This window comes from Triplophysa dalaica, chromosome 25, assembly GCF_015846415.1.
Source record: "Triplophysa dalaica isolate WHDGS20190420 chromosome 25, ASM1584641v1, whole genome shotgun sequence".
Lineage (NCBI taxonomy): Eukaryota > Metazoa > Chordata > Actinopteri > Cypriniformes > Nemacheilidae > Triplophysa > Triplophysa dalaica.
Genome location: NC_079566.1, coordinates 15,296,503 through 15,314,120, shown reverse-complemented (window position 1 = coordinate 15,314,120; position 17,618 = coordinate 15,296,503). Strand labels below are relative to the sequence as shown.

The window sequence follows — 17,618 nt, the reverse complement described above, 5'->3', positions numbered from 1 at the left end:
CCAACTGCATTTCCTTTTTATTAGGTAAAAAATTCCAAATTGATTTAAAATACCCCCCCCAAATAATCTTATAGCTAAAGATCTTCTTGTACTCGTAATGTATCACACAGGGCTCCACAATATTACATTTGCATTCCCCGATTATTGTGGGCAAAAAAAATCACGATAACATATCATCAGAATATTAATTAAAAAATCCAATCGAGTCAATTTAGTTTAATTTGCGTTTTCTCTTTTTGGCCAATTCCAAAAATATCACATTCAATTGACAAATGTAGGGAGGCAAAGAGAGTTTCCTATCATTATGACTTTTGTCCCGGCCCAGCTCCAGCAATTCCTATCACAACCCAAGAGCGAAGACAGACTACTTGCCACATTAATGGTAAATTTAAAATAATAAGTATTTAATGCTTAACTTACATTACAGCGGTTTGAAGCTATAGCTGCACTCATAATGCCATTCCTATTTGTCCTGCTTCATTCCTCTGTTGTCTGATATTGGTAAAAAAAAGAAGACAAAGTTAGACCTAAACCGTTTCAACCAAAGTATTTCCTAAATCACAACAAATAAACATTAAATCAAAGTCACTGAGTGCAGCCGTGATGCGTCAGAGGAGCTCTGGTCCTCCCGGCTGAGACTGGTTTCTCCTGAGGCTTTTTCCTCCATTTATTAATCATTGGAGTTTTGGTTCCTCGCCACAGGGCCGTTTTGGCTCGATCACTAAACATTATATGTCTTCTTTAATAGTTTTAGAGAAAAGTTTGGCTTAATGGGTCATATCTGGTTTTTTTTTTTCTTTAGACTTCGCCTTCCTTTGAATCACTTTCACAAACACACTTTCTCATGAATGCTCGCTCTCTCCGTCTCTGTGTGCTCGCAGGGGTTCTTGTGGCGTCCTCTAGCACATAATGAACACAATTTCACACCACAGAGGCCAATTAGAGACATGACAGCCACCTGCCGACACGCCCTCCCAGTGAGAGTGCCAGAGATCTGCCAGTAAACTCTGAACATCAGGAAATTTAGCCAATGTCTTTCATTCGATTCAGTCATTCAGCGGCCCCTCGGTCGCTCCCCCAGGGGTCTTTTATCCTCTCCGAAACCAAACTACTGACCAAAACCAGTCTGTCTGTCATATACAATCATCATGGCACGTGGATCAGACTTTCTGACTTCTGTCTGACAACACGAAACAGTTTCATCCATAACCATAGTGACACGTGTTTGGCGTGTTAAGAAATGACACTAAACTCACTACACATCACAGGATTTGTGTCGTGACCTTTTGGCCCGTGCAGGTAATCTCATCAGTCTGGGGTCGATCGCGCCGGGACCCGCGGGACAGAGAGACGCGCGTCTCACTGATGATACAGGACGAACTCAGATTCCAGCAACAAACCTTTAGCGTGGCAAAGATAAACGAGATTAAACGGTGAGAACATCACAGATGCACACAGTTGTGTGTCTGTGGTTAACTGTGATGAAATCACACGATGACAGACAGATAAAAATGACCCGTTCTGAGTTTAGATTACTCGCTGTGGCCTTAAACCATCAATTTAGCTCAACACACACACTCTAGTGATGCTGACAAACCTCGTGCTGTCCTTTGTTAAAGGAACAGTTCACCCAAAAATTAAAAACCTGCCATCATTTACTCTCACTCACCAGAGGAGAATGTTCTGATTCCTATGAGAAATAAAGAGAATCAAAATGAAAGCGTAATTGTTGAAACACATGAAGAGTCTGGAGGTGTGAAATGAATGTAAATTGTTGAGGGGAAATAATCTGGATTCGAGTAAATTTGATGAGAAATGTTCATACTGAGATCTTGAATAATATTGACTTGACTTGACAAATCTGAGCTCAGTTTGACACATTGTTGACATCACTTCTCAAACTCCAATGACACGCACTATTGTGACATTTCTGAATCTTTTTCAGGAGAAAAATCTGAGATGCAAATGAAAATCAAGCAAATGTTTGCACCTCCTCTCGGAAGTTACTTTTTAATAGTCAAATATGAAATCAATGTCAACATTAATATCACGTGACTGTTAAAGTAGGATCAAATATCATTTTTTTTTACCAAAACTATGACTAAAGTAATAAAATAAACAGATAATTATGCTTTTAAAGTGAATTTCTGTCAATCAACATAAAATACTGTTGTATAATTCAGTGTTTACTATAGTAAACAGCAGTGTCGGGCAACTTACTCTGAGAAAGTAATTAATTGCTAGTTACTCTTTACATATAGTGTTATTAAATTACCGCACAAATGACTCTCTCAATGACTTATTACTAATGCGTTTCTTTATCCTACATCAACCTTGATTAGTTAATTAGTTCAAGGATAGACATGAAACAGCTCTTTTAACTCATTCAAATAAACAATATAAACTACATAAAGTACCCTCATTAACTGACCAAAGTATTACAAATGTGAGAATTATACTGTGACTTTGAATTTTGCTGTCAATTCCACTATTGCACACACATATATATTACACAGAGTATTTAGTTTATTGACATCAGAAGTAAACTTTAAAATAAAACTAAATTTTTATAACTAATATAAAACAAAAACATTCAGTAAAATTATAAGACATATATAGATATATATTGAATAGTTTTCCCTATTTCTCTTGTAAATTTGTTGTCTAGTTCTGTAATTTTATAGTTTTTGACTGTATTTCAAAAATAAAATCTTGATAAAAAGACATCTGGGATACAACTGGGGCGCCAGAAATAAACTGTAAAATAAACTGCAAAATAAACTGTAAAATAAACTGTACAATTTATTGTAAATTTGCGATCTATTTCTGTAATTTTACGTTTTTTGACCGTATATAAAAAATACACAGATTTTGCATTTCACGTGGAAAATCTGTAAAAAAAATAACAGCAAGACTCTGTAAAATTATTTTACATTGTAACTAATTAAATAACAGAAAAAAAAGAGTAATCTCTTACTTTACTTTTTCAAGTGGAAAGTAATTAAATTACAGTAACTAATTACTCCGTAACTAGTTACACACAACACTGGTAAATAGTAGTCAAATTCCTAGATACTAAAGTGATTTTTAATATCACGCTAATACAGAATACCGAGTATACATTAAAAACTGTAGTTATTACTACTACAGTTTACCAGAGTAAATACTAAAGTATATACTACAGTATTTTTTCATTTGAGTGTCAATGTTCTAGACATATTGGAATGAGATCTTGCCATTTGACTAGATAAATAGTTACATTAAAAATAACATTCAACATACAGTATATCCATTCAATACAGAAATACCATCCAGACTAAAGATAGCGGACAAAAGCATTACAGGTCCAGTAAGTGTTCTCTCGCTCTCATTATCAGCACACAGCGGAGAGCCGGTGGACAATTAGAGCGTTCAGAGAACTTCCACCGCACCGGGTGCCTGGTCAGCGCTCTTAATAGATTTGCAAGCAATTTACCTTTTCAACATGTTGGCAATCTAACGCAATTTTTGTGCAATTTGTCTGCTTTCAGACTCACACAGAGTCGACTCCAGTGCCGACCAAATGACAGAGTGGAAAAACAACAGCCCACTCCAGACATACTCTGGACCTGAAATGTCAAAGTGAAAAAGTCAACAGCCCGTACGACGGGTACGAGAGGGCCTCTGGATCCGTGCAAATGGATGTATGTATGGATATGGACATGGAACGGTCGCTGAAATTACCCAGAATACCTTTGGACTGAATTGCTGTGACATTTCCCAGGGTTTGTAGTTTTGACGTCACTCAAAGAAAAAGGAAAATGACCGTGATCAGGAGTTACTTCTGCTCTCTGGTGCTCTTCTCTCAACTTCACGTTTTTCCTATTTCCATAAAACAAAAGCATTTCGGGAAATTCTGATAAAGCATGGAAAAGATCTGAAATCTTTGTGAAGTGACTTATATAAACCTACTTCACCATTGTTTTAGTCTAATAAACCTCACACAACTGAACATGAGGGGAAACAACAAAATTCTAAAAGTGCCAATTTGTCAGTGTCCTGTATAAACCTGTGGCAGGGTTTATCTGCTCATCCGGTTGGAAGAGAGCGAGTGTTAATGAAGACGGAGCAGATGTTTTGTAATGGGCTCAATCCGCACGCAGCTACATAAAAAAAGTGTGCCAGAGAGATTATACGCCCAATTTCACCATCTGAAAGCGCTGAAATACTTAACACGTTACAAGGTTCCCACAGCTGTTTTCCTGAAACGCACACACGCACATCTTTCACATCATCTCTTTACCCTCTTGACATTTTCCTGCATGTTTTTTAAATGACATGTTTTATGTGACTCTATCAGAGTGTTTCTAATGCAATAATCGCTGTGTGGAATCTGTCACAACTAGCGTTTCTCCGACTGAGGAATTCAAAAGAGCCTTTCAGTCGTACATCACTCAGTCTACTAAGGCTCAACATCAACTCAACAACCTTCAATACACAAGCATGAAACTTATCAATCCGGTGGTATCCAGACGCAAAAATATAAAACGTTGTCCAAAAACCCTGACGCTCCAAACTTTCTAAAAATACAAAATAAAAGGCCTCCTGGGGACAGAGTGGAATAGTCTTTACTTCATGACAGTGTGAACATACGGTTTAGTTTTTGCAGATAATGCATCATTTAGATAATGATTTAATCTCATTATAAACAGTTTGAATATGGATAAAATTGGCCTGCATGCATTAAAGGTTTAAGGACGAGCTGTTGCATCCTATCTGCCTTTTTTCTCCCAGTGTTTTTTTTTCTCTCTTCACGCTTTGATGCACACGTTGGACCAGAAAATAGCACATAATAACAGTTTAGACACCTTTCAATTTTAGCATTCCTGCTTGAAAAGTTGAGTGTTCCTCCAGGTGCCATGACAACCGCGCCGCTCAGCACCACCAGATTCTGCTGCCATGGCGATGGAGCACCTGTCACTCACTTGGGGACGGGCACTCCCACGACCACCAATCGGTATTACAGATTTTTTTCCTGAAAATGTAAAACTGTTAGTTTTCTAACAGTGCCATAAATCATTATTAAATGCAGTGGCTTGAAGTGATTTATTTCAATCTTTTACCCAAAAAACTATATGCGGAGCCCAGTGAACGCAATTCCCCCGGGAAAGCTTCGCCAGATTGGACGACATCATTTCATCTTTCTTTCGCTGATGGGTGATGTCTTAATATCTCTCTTTTTCTCCTTCATCAGAGAAGCGAGAGCAGTTTTCATTCGCGGTCCTGGCTGGCGAATAATCTTTCTGAGGGTTTCCCCTTAAACAGAACACCCACTTTAAGGTGGAGAGACAGAGACGGAGCAGGCAGTTGATGAAATCGGAGCAGTTATCATGTTAACTATTACCTGTCAGCTCTTTCTGGCCGCACGCTGATGGCACATCAATTTTCTGAAGTGGAAGTCAAGGGCGCCAATGTTGCACAGAGAGAGTAAATGTTAACAAAAGCACTGCCGTCCACTTCTTTATTTATGAGACGCATGGGCGAGCGGTAAAGAGTCTTTATCGAGTCTGATCTCTCTCTCTCACACATACACAATCACTGCTACAGCAACTCGGACACGATTTACATTTCAACACCGTCTAATCCTCTTCAATCCATGCCAACAATACAGACGATCTATTGATATCACTTTACCTCTCATCTCTATTTCATCATCTGCTCTCTCTCTCTCTCTGCAAAATAAACACAATAATAGAATCATTTACACGTGTAAATGTCACCGAGTGATGCTTACGGAAGCCAAACAGACAATAAAGTGTGATGACAGAAATAAATCTAAGTTTTGAGAAAGCATAACAGAACATTTTCCACAAGTAAAGTCATTAGAATTGTAAAACAATACGACTGGACCCAATTAAACATTAAATTTCTACAGCCGCTGAAAAAAATCATTCAAAATTATAATTTAATCATCATTTCTAGATGTATTGTGTCCAGTCCAGTGTTTGTTGAATTATAGCAAAATCAAACCAGGAGTGAAAAAGTCATCCAACAGTAATGTGAAAAGACAGACAGCATGACAAAACATTGTTATAAAATCCAGGTTATCACTTAAAAAAAGTTTTTTTCTAAACAATATATGTAGAAGTATGACTTTTGTGTTGCTCAAAAGTGAATATGAACTTTGCAGTATTTTGAGGTCTGAAAAAACTAAGCACATTTTCGTTATTTTTTTCACCTGTTTGTCCAGTTTACATTTTCAGCAAATACGCAAATAGAAACAACACTTTATTTGAAATTTGGGAGAAATATTGCAGGTAGTTCACAGAACGAACCCAAAATAATCATTTTACACAAACACGCACCTATAAATAGAAAATTCACAAAAACTGAAAAAAATGGTCTTTGAAATGGTCTCAAAATGCACAAAGTGTCCTCAAAGTACAGCTCTTCCATTATTTTAATTTATTTCCATATATATTCGTCTACAAAAGTAATGTCAAGTATTTAAGCACAAGCTCAAAACAGGTTCAGAAGATAAGATAAATAAATGATAAGAAACTTTTTCCCTGGTACTTGTGAGACACAAACAGATTATTCACCCAATCTTTCATTTTTCCTTTTCTCTCAGGTATGTGTGCTATATAGAAAACACTCCGGAGAGAATTCAAACCAGCAAGTCGCCACAAATGTCAAAAATAAAACCAGGCAACCCTGTTCCTTCTGAACATCTGCTTCTCCAACATGCAAATAATGAGTAATAAACAGTTGGAATGTTTCACTTGTGTCCCGAAGCAAGAAAGAGCGACAGCGTTTTACAAATCATTACTTTTAAAAAACATGAAAGAAATAGATCAGTGTTGGGCAAGTAACTCTGAAAAGTAATTCATTACTAGTTACTAATTACATAATGAATAGTGTAATTAGATGACTGTATAAATGATTCTCCGCAAAAGTATTTAATTACTTATTACTTTCTATATTCTACATCAACCTTGACCAGTAAAGTGATTCGAGGATAGACATGAAACAGCTCTTTTAATTCATTCATTTAGTCATTCAAAGAAATAATATAAAACTAGTATTATTTACTCAAAAAAGTATACAAATGTGAGAATTATACATTAAAGCTCTGATTTTAACGTTCGACTTTCAATTTTGATGTCAATTCCACTATTGGACACGCATCTATTACACACAATATTTATTTTAATTACATCAGAAGTAACTGTAATTAAATGACAGAAAAGATTAGAGTAATCCCTTACTTTACTTTTCCAAAGGAATGAAATTACAGTAACTAACTACTAAGTAACTTATTCCACCCAACACTGGTGAAGATATGCTCACACATTCACTCAAACACTCACACATCCTCATGTAGGATCACAAAGAAAACACTGGAGTTTAAAGAGAAGAAAAACAAAACTTTCAGCCCTCAAAAAGAGAGAAATGAGAGAGTCACACAATAGGGTCACCTGTGCCAGAACGTTCACCTGAGAAGCCGGTGCGTTTCTCTCACAGTTAGAGAGGATTAAACCACAAAAGCGGCTAATATCAGGGTTTCAGATGGCACATTCTCGTCTTTAGTGTGAGAATAGCTTCGATTCACCAGCGCTTCCTTTCGCTTTTGTGAGCCCTCGCGCTCCCCACCGACAAAGAACATATGTGAAAAGCACGGAGCTTTCAGAGATTAACCCACTTATGTCATTTAACCCCTTTTGATAAGCACGGCCGTGCGGGATAAACACCCGCCGACGGACAGATGTGTCTGACCACACATCAGCACAGCGTCTCCTCGGTTTAGGTCTTTAATGAAAGACTCTGGAGGTTCATCTCTAAACACACCGTTGGGACCAAAAGGGTTTAATTGCCCCCCTCCTCCCTTCTGCTGACGGATAATATAGTTTTATTACCCAGAGGTCACTAGGGCAAAGGCGGAGAGGAGAGGCCGTGTTAATGGGTAGACATATCCCACAGGGACAATCGTCCACTACTGTCCACACTGTCCTAACCAGGCCGCACGTCCCCGAGGACGAATAAAGGAGCACGAAAGGCTGAGACTAATTTCGACGTGTTTAAGTATTTCTCGCCGACCTCTTCTTGCTTACCTCGTCTGGAGTTTATTGGTTGCGGTGGGCTGGATGTGTAGGAACGTGACAGCAGGACCCTCATGGGTGACCGACCGCCCATCATTGATGTTACTGTAAAACACTGTCAGTGGAATCAGGTGAGGTGATGAAATTGACAGGAAAAACTGTTTCAATTAGCTTATTAATACGTCTCTGCATTGATCTGTCCATCCATCCGAACAAGAATAAATGAAGCAGAACGATCACCAAGTATCAAATCAATAAGATTTAATGCAACTCGTCGTCTCGTGAGCTTTAATTAAAAGTGTGAGAAAACCAAAGACATCCGTCAGGAACCTGAAAGTGAATTGAGATGTAAATAACTCTGCGTGAGACCTGTTTTCTGCTAATGAAGTCAAGGTTTTTTAGGCACTTTCACATATACAAAGTTAAAACACAGATGAGATCTCTTTTAAATCTCAATTATTTCTCCCAGACATAAATGAGATTAATCAAACTTTCTCATCTGCGTCTCAGAAAGATCTCTTGAGAAAAGAGTCTGAACCGTCACAGATGTGTCTGTCATTAGAGTTTGAGAAGAGATGTCAACAATGTGTCAAACTGAGCTCAGATTTGTCAAGTCTGCAATCAAAAGTCAACATTAGTGAAGATCTCGATATGAACTCAAACATTTCTCATCACATTTTCTCATTGAGTGTAACTGCAAACACACTAACAAGGTAGGCCTACATAAAATAGGCCGAAGTATTTTGTCAAGCTTTTGATAGTTGGTGTGTGTAAGCATCCAAAATGAGAGATGTGACAGTAGTGCACAGACGTAAACATTTGGTTTTATTTATCTTTTAGAGCAATTCGCAGTCGACGTTACGGTTATGTCACTGCCAGCTGCGCGCACATACTGGTTGCAGAAAAACTGTGCAAAGAAAGCACCAATGAGTAAAACCGAGGAGACAAATCCTTCAAAAAAAAATGTAATTTTGTGTTGGTGAATGTCAGAATAGGAATGGCAAAAATGATGGTATTATTTCCTGTGGAATACCGTCGTTGAGCATGCCATTTTAAGCTAAACAAGTCATAAAACGGTCATCATCCGGACCTGTGTTTATTGTATTTCAGGTAAGGTTTTCTATAATCTTTCTAAATCTAACTATTTTCTATACCGTATCCGTGTAATTCTCTAGTCGTTATAAAGGCGATCTCTTCCGGGTTTTCTGCAACCAATATGCGCGCGCATCCCGAATGTTTACAAGCTTTCAAGTAACCTAATGTGTGTGACTGTGAACTGTTTAGATAGGTGAGAAGAGAGTTCCACATTTGGCATTTAATGACGTCTTTTCGTGTCGAGTTGCCTACACATGCGCATAGTAAACGAAAGTATAAAACGTAGTATGTTTCCAGCTAGACAGAATGAGTTTTGGCTTCACGTGCTGTTATGTGTTTGAGGGCTTTTTCAAGCAGTCTCACCTGAGAAACCGTCGAGAAACGAGTGTGAATAACAGGAGCGTTGAAAGCTGAAATCCCCTCTAGTCAAAACACAAACATGGGTTTTTTAAATGTATTTATTAAAGCTTTTTAAAACCGTTACAGCGTGTTAACACACACGCAGATAATTAGAGAGTCCGAGCGCGTGCGTTCATCTGCCGCTGGAGAACTTCCGGCGACGTTTTCATCATGGCGCTCGCGCGCTGTCTGTATTAATCGAATATGATAACATATCACTTTAAATGACTTAGAAAGTTGACTTTTGTTTGTCATTGATGTGTATATGTATCAAATGTTTCAGTCCGCTTATTAATAAATCAATCAATCTGTCCTCCCACAAATACAAACAAATAAAGCATAAAAAAATACAGTTTGAATGTCCAACTTTTATATCATTTAGTTCAGTCCCTTAGCGAAAATTAGCTATGGTTTTACTGCTAGAGTAACCATGTTTTAACTATGGTAATTATAGTAAAACTGATAGAGAGAACTAAACATGATTGTATTAAAAATAAAAAAATGGCACATTGATTACCATTTGTCTGTCCACAGTTTTAGCTACTACAAATGTCATGCTTAAACTTTGTTCATTACGGTACAGCATATATTAAAACTATGGTACATTTGTGATTATTTGACCTAACCGTTTTTTGTAGTACAACCACGGTTATCTCTCATGTGGGATAGTAAACACACATTTTCTAGTCTTACTATAGCAACCATAGTTTAACCATGATATTTGCATTGAAACTGTGGTAGGAATAGCAATCAACAAAACATGGTTCATTTTAAATTTTTGGTATAAACTTTTTTTTTCAAGCAGCCATAGAATAAATAAAATAAGAGCTGTAAGTTTTGTGTACTTCGGACTGAACCTGCACGTGTTCTGTGATTTTAAACCATAACCCCTCCACAGTTTAGTGATTCAATTAAACATTCAGATGTACAGCAAAACCTATTCACAGAAGCAACCAACAATTGGATTTTTACTGTGCATAATATATCTGACAAGTTTATCCAGTGACACAGTGAATCTGAACTCTTATTGATTCTTCCCTCCCAACACACACACACACATACGTGTGTAAGAGTGCAGATGCGAGGACTGTTTAAATTACACTAATGGTGAATTACGTAATGGCACATTTGTGTTGATCGGTATTCACATACATCACGAGAGTCAGAGGAAGACTGTTTTCACGTTCTCTCTCTCTTCAACTATATCTTTTTGATTCGTTCACAAAGAAAGTCTGATCAACAGCAGTTTCATTTAACCTTGGATGCAGCACAACATTCAGAAAATGACACACTTTATTTCTGTCTGATGATGTTTGTGGTACAGTAGATGATTGTGTTATGATGGAGGATGTGATTGTTGCTGCCGACCCATAATTCACTCTGTCTTAATGATTCCCTGGAGATTTGTGTCTGACTCTTTTTGATTCACCCAAGACTGTCCTGTTCAGAATGATGGCTTGTCATTAACACTGTGTTAACATTACCAAAGACGCCGGTTTCTCGTGTCATTCAAACCTGACTTTATTTCTGGGGGACACAAAGACATTTTGAAGAACCTCGGTAACCAAACAACACTGAACCCCATTGACTTCCATTGCGTGAACACAACGAGACGTTTCTCAAAATATCTTCTTTTGTGTTCCATGTGAAGAGCTAATGGAGATCTTATTGACATTAAAACGAGCTATAAAAGAGCAAGATATGAGAAATCAAACTTCCATTTCATTTTATTGTAGCGATTATGATCACATTTTGTTTTGATACATAAATGAATTCAGGGGAGTCTAGGCCTCCACACCCCAGCCATTACATTACTCAGAATACACTTGATCAAGAATGAGACGATGATGGTGATCTTTGATCCCAGTGACATCCAGGATGCCTGTGTATCACATCTGCTAACAGGACAACAGGTGAATTGAACACAAAGAACACACAAAGAAAGACTGACATTTCTGGAACATCATTGACTCGAGTAGCAGTAAAAAGGTTGTCAAAGGATAACCACAAATTCTTATCTGAGTATCTAATTTTGTGTTGAACAGAACCAGGAAATTTATACAGATTTGGAACAACTTGAGGGTGAGTAAATGATGACAGAATTTTCATTTTTGGGTGTACTGTCCCTTTAATTGTAAATAAAACTTTTGTTTAACACTGACCTTTAAAATCACATGAATAAAATTGTTGTTGATTCACTTCTGTCATCTCACACAAACACACCTTTCTCATGATGACAGACAGAAAAGAACTTCCACATCAAAACAGCAGGACAAGACGTGTCCTTATGAGAGGAAACTGTCAATCAGGCTCCAACACACACCCACGCGCGCGCGCACACACGTTTGTGTTACTTTAATAGTGGGGACATTACATAGAATTCCATTGATTTATGTCTGGCTTATGATATATTTAATCCCCAAAACCCTACCTTAACACCTAAACCTGAAATTCACACAAACATGTGCAAGACACTAAATGTAAAAACAGTATTTGACCGAATTATGAGCCTTTTATCTAGTGAGGACCAGTAAAATGCCCATACAAGAGGGTTCAAAATTAGTTTACTGTGGTATGGTGACATGTGGCCCTCACAAATATAAGCCAACGCACACACACTTACGCACAAACACTTCAAAATAAAAACCACTTTGGGGAGGTTTTGTCATGTTAATAATTTGTCATACGCATACTTGCACGCAGGCACACAAACAAACACACACGCACGCACACGCTCAGCTGTCTAACCTATTTGTCACACACCCTGATTGACAAACAGACATGTTGTGTTGTGTAATAAAGACAATCTGATTGAGGTGAGAAAGTTTCTTAATGTTTCAGTTCAGAGGAATGAAATCTGGTTTACAGACAGCAAAAGTGACTGAGTGAAACCAATAAATAAAAGGATCGAGATATTTGCAGAAACATCTCAATAAAATTAAATTGGCATGAAGTTGAACAACATTGGGTGCATTTATTAAGATCTAAAAATCTCAAGCAAACAATTAAAGGCCTCTCTCTCTCACACACTCAGTTTTTGTCAGTGCTCTTTGGTCCGTGATAATGCGCTTATTATGAGAACAGGTTCCACGCGGGACTTTTGCAGATATACGTGTGGGAAAGAATGCGCGTGGAGAAAGACATCTGCTCACACACACACAGTCAGGCCACACTGTATCATGACCCCTGAATTCTTATTAACTTTATCCCTGGATGCCGGATGAGTTACGCGATATTTTATTATTAGAATATATGAAACTAATTGGAATTTAAGCGCAAAAATTGGACGTTGCTTTATAGTTCATTAAAAAAACATCTGAATTTTGGTCGGTGTATGTGAAAAAAAAGTTTTTTCTTTTAACTAGGCTATAAAAATAACTATGACTTCGAAATTAAAAAGAATAATACGCCACAAAATGTAGATTGTATTTTTGGTAAAGAATTTTTGTTTTATCCTACGCTTGAGCAACTTGAGATTTGGTGTAATAATTCCAAAGGCTTTTGTGATGTTTTTGACGTTTTTCTGATTCTTTATCTCCGTTAATTGTGAAAGTCTCAGTTAAAATGATCGAGCGCGGTCATGATTAATATCAAACAAATAAAACTGCGCGTGATTAAAACTCAACCTCTTTATTAAATTTGAAAGTCAAATTAAACGCGTGATGTACACGTGCACTGCATGTTGATCTGGTCTCCATTTGAGCTCGTGCGCATCTATGTTATTACGCACAGAAATAAATAGCTTTTGTATATACGTTTTCCCAAACTGTATTAACAGGGGAATCGAAAAGTGAATAACAAAAAAATCTGAATTTAGATGTAAATTAATTTAAAACAATAAAAGCATTTTCAGAAAAGTAAATAATCTGTTTCTGGATATAATAAAATGTAAACAAATTTTTGACTCAAATGCCAGAACCAAATGCAGTTCTTTAAACAAAAGGTCTGATTTGCTCACATCATTTGAGACGCACACGAGGATTTGAGAAAGATTCATCCATCAAGGACACAAACCTGAAGTCCATACCGGTGCGCATGAAGTAGTTTACAGGCTCACAGGCTTTTAAATTCTGAAAATTAAAATGTTTGTGCTAATGACGTAGTATGTAATAAAAACATTTGGAGGCAGTTAAACAAGTCTAATCAGTTTTCGAACTCCACTGTATATTTGTTTGAATATTTCGGCCGATTTAAAATTAAGTTTATTCCCTTCATTGTTCAGTTTAAAATTAGAAATTCTTCAACAATGAAAAACATACAGACATCATAATAGATTTCCATCTAAAATTGCGCTTAAACAGCCCACAGCGAATCATTTACTACCACCGATGAATTACGCAAACATTAATCTTTTCTGTGAAAGAGATAAAAGAGAGAGATCGTGGATGAACTTCATTGCTCGGAAAGCTGCTGCCCCACCACGTGCAACACCCACTTCCACCCCTACGTGTTACCCACCACGCCCTCCACCGACCCACCGGGCACCTATGATCCCACACAGATCAGAATAGTTTTCTGGAGGAAAAAAGAACATACATAAACGAAAATAATTAAGCCTTTACATTATTATGTACGATCACGTAGCCTAAATCTTAAACGTGACTTTGCTTTGCGCAATTAACAATAAAATATTAAGGAAAACGAAGCTTCAGTTAATACGCATAAGATATTAATTATCCTCACATGGGTATCCCCAACAATTAAATGAGGTCCACAAAAGCTTCTCCCACTCGCCCCTCCCACTCGTTAAGAATTACAAGCGCAACACGTCACCAAGAGCCCCGCAGATGACATCACCGAGCGAAGCACTCCCGACAGTTTCAGATGATCTGATTGGTCACATGGGATCCTGTGACTCTTCAAAGACAAAGCCGAACACATTTGTGCTTCTCCAAAACATCCGAGAGACTAGTTAAAAGACATTTCCACAGGTGCACGCGGACACTCGTGGAATGGCAACTTCACTTCTTGGGGTGAGTAAACCTCTCTTGTCGTGGGGAAAGATTAAATGTGTGTGTACAGGGGATTTCTCAGTCGAATGAGAATAATCAAACATTTAAACTTCACGTACGATATGTTTACATTAGGTTACAAGAACTGCATTGCTGCTGGCCTGCAGGTGGATCCCTTTTTGGAGTAGCCTGTTATCTTAAAAAGAAAGATTTTGTTTGAATAACTTTAACATTAATTTGAAGAAATAAGATATGTTTTGCCATGCTCCATTAGAACGTAACGTTCTTGTTGTTAAAGTGTAAATTGCGCAATAAAATATTCTTAGAAATACTCTTTTCCAAATGACAACAAGTTTGTAAAACATTTTTTGGGTTGTAAATCTGTACCTTTTAAATAGAGACACAGTAAATGTCCAGCCGTACAGCCTAGTTTAGCATATATTTGAACCTGCGTTAAATAAAGTTTTTTGCTACAGTTCCGCGTCTCCATGCGTATTTGTTCTATAACCGCTCTCTGTGGTTTATAACTTCAGGAGGAACCAAGGGTTGGATCCACTCCATTGGCTATGTTGGCAGCAACCTGTAACAAAATCGGAAGCTCGAGTCCTTCCTCGGACAGCGGCTCGTTTGGGAAAGCAGGTTTTCACCCATGGAAACGTTCAGCGCCCAGTAGCTGTTCTCTATCTCCGTTCGGCGCGCAACGGAACGATTCGTTCGGTGCCAACAGCTCCTTCTCTGTAACGGGCACTAATACCTCCGCCAGCCCGTTTGGAAACGACTACCCCGTGTTTCAGACGTCAGTCGCCAACAGTTCTCAGGACCCGAGTGCGCAGTCTGTCTTCATCTCTAAGGTTGAGACTCTACAAGGGATTTACCCGAGAATGAGCGTTGCGCACCCTTACGAGACGTGGTTCAAATCCGCGCACGCTGGCATCTCTGCAGGGGACGTGGGCACTGGCGGTGGGTCATCCTGGTGGGATGTGGGAACCGGCTGGATTGACGTTCAAAGCGCAAACGGGGCCGCGCTCCAGACTTCTCTTCATTCGCCCCTGGGTGGGTACAACTCAGACTATTCCCCCCTCACTCACTCCGCGTTCAGTGCCAGTCCGTCTCCACATCTTCTCGCGGGCGGACAGCATCTGATGGACGGATTCAAACCGGTGTTATCAGCCACCTACCCGGAAACCGGCCCGTGTTCAATAGCTGCTGCCAATGGTGCAGTTTTAACCGGGTCCCCGGCGGTACCCCTGGTTGGATCCCCCCGCTCATCCAACAGGCGGTACTCGGGCAGAGCAACCTGTGACTGTCCAAACTGTCAGGAGGCGGATAGGTTGGGGCCCGCTGGGGCCAACCTGCGCAGAAAGGGGCTCCACAGTTGCCACATTCCCGGCTGCGGAAAGGTATACGGCAAGACCTCTCACCTCAAAGCGCATTTGCGTTGGCACACCGGGGAGAGGCCGTTCGTCTGTAACTGGCTGTTTTGTGGCAAGCGCTTCACCCGCTCCGATGAGCTCCAACGGCATTTACGCACACACACCGGTGAAAAGAGATTCGCCTGTCCGGTGTGCAACAAGCGCTTCATGCGCAGCGACCACCTCAGTAAACACGCGAAAACGCACAGCGCTTGCGAGCCCGGTTCTAACGGGATAAAAAAGGGCAGTGATACCGACAGCGAACACAGTGTGCCGGGCAGCCCATCCTGTCAGTCCCCTGAAATGATCCAAACCACAGAACCCGTCCAGAACGGCGTCAGTCACTGAGCAAAACTTATGAAAATAACGAACATGCATCTCGTGGACGCACCAAATCATTTTGGTTTCTCTAGTTAATATCATGCAAGTGGTTTTGTCAAAATAGACGTCAAATAGATGTACGAGTCAGTTTTATCAATCATGCATTGGCAGAAAGTCCCTCTCAGGTGTTATAAGAGATTATAAATATTTGAACTTTAAAACTGAATATGTAATAAACTTGAGCTCACCTTTTTTCCGTATGCGCTCCTGTAAACACATTCTGCATTCCGTCACGTCTATTGAGGCACTTTATGAACGAACTACAAAATCAAGGGTTTATTTCTCAACAACTGCATAGTTTTATGATTATTAATGTTGAAAGGGGACAAAAACAACATCCAACCCAGTGAGTCTTTGGAGAGATTTTAAGAAAACTTGAAATCATCATTTCGACACAAGTGTCCTACGAACGAACAACGTTCATCGTGCAGTTAACACTGAACTGAAACTTTCCTCAATGCAAAGTGAATACTGTATATAGAATTGTCTTGAAACTCTATTTATCATCGAGTTTGATTTGTGCTTTGAAGTCTATCAGAGTCGCACTTTCAATCTATATTTATAATTTTTAGGATCGAATCAAATCGATCAGTCTGTTTATCTTTCGTTTTATTGTTATTATTTAAATGAGCATGTGCATTTATATTGACTGTTTACTTTAAAGATATAAAAACTCGCAATAAAGTCAGATTTGGCCTGGCTTTTTGGACTGTTCTTGGTTTTCAGTTTTTTTAACCATTCACGAACACACATATGTTTGTCAAATTTGTTTGAAGAGTTACTATTTGTGTAATTTTGGTTATAAATCATTATATTGCTAGAAATTGATTCATAGTTAATATACGAGAGTATATGCTAAGAAACAAACATGTAAAGTCTAGAATTGAAATGAATGAAAAACAAATCACACGGTCTGCATTTAAAGCTAATGCTTACAATAATATAAAAATACTTCATAAACATGTGGTCATTTCAAGACAAAACAAGAAATATTTCGCATACTACATATACGAATACACGTATAAATACCTCTATCAACTTAAAACAAACAAAATGAAAATGATCTGTGTATTTACATAACTGCTTTATTTCTTTGAAACTGATTAATCACGTCAATATCAACTTAATTTAAAACAATACTAAATTAGAAGATATTTAACTTTACAATATACCAAAGTAAATATTGAATAAAGTATTATATGCAATTATTATATTTAGGCTATAAAGATACGAGATACGAAGTGTGAGCGGCATAAAAACTCACTGCGAGGATCTGGCGCCATTTAGCGGTCATTAAAGAA

The 17,618-nt window shown here is 38.4% G+C and overlaps 2 protein-coding genes across 2 annotated transcripts in view; one reads left to right on the top strand and one right to left on the bottom strand.

Moving 5' to 3' along the window:
* Nucleotides 1-9,690, bottom strand: part of sp4 (sp4 transcription factor) — a 33,105-nt gene extending 23,415 nt beyond the window's left edge. Inside the window, exons 1-2 of the mRNA XM_056741483.1 lie at nucleotides 9,537-9,690; nucleotides 8,091-8,193 (exon numbers count right to left, since the gene is read on the bottom strand). The gene's annotated coding sequence lies outside the window, so the exon portion shown is untranslated. The remainder of the gene's footprint in view (nucleotides 1-8,090; nucleotides 8,194-9,536) is intronic.
* A 4,701-nt stretch (nucleotides 9,691-14,391) lies between these two features.
* On the top strand, nucleotides 14,392-17,017 carry sp8a (sp8 transcription factor a). Its single transcript, XM_056741477.1, has 2 exons — nucleotides 14,392-14,545; nucleotides 15,058-17,017. The coding sequence occupies exons 1-2, from the start codon at nucleotides 14,525-14,527 to the stop codon at nucleotides 16,282-16,284; spliced, it is 1,248 nt and encodes a 415-aa protein (XP_056597455.1). The 5' UTR covers nucleotides 14,392-14,524; the 3' UTR covers nucleotides 16,285-17,017.
* The last annotated feature ends 601 nt before the right edge of the window (nucleotides 17,018-17,618 follow it).

Bases quoted from the DNA above. Each gene is read 5' to 3' on its own strand.
- sp8a (XM_056741477.1), top strand. From the start codon at position 14,525: ATGGCAACTTCACTTCTTGGG. The intron at 14,546-15,057 runs GTGAGTAAACCT...TTATAACTTCAG, and splicing joins TGGCAACTTCACTTCTTGGG to GAGGAACCAAGGGTTGGATC.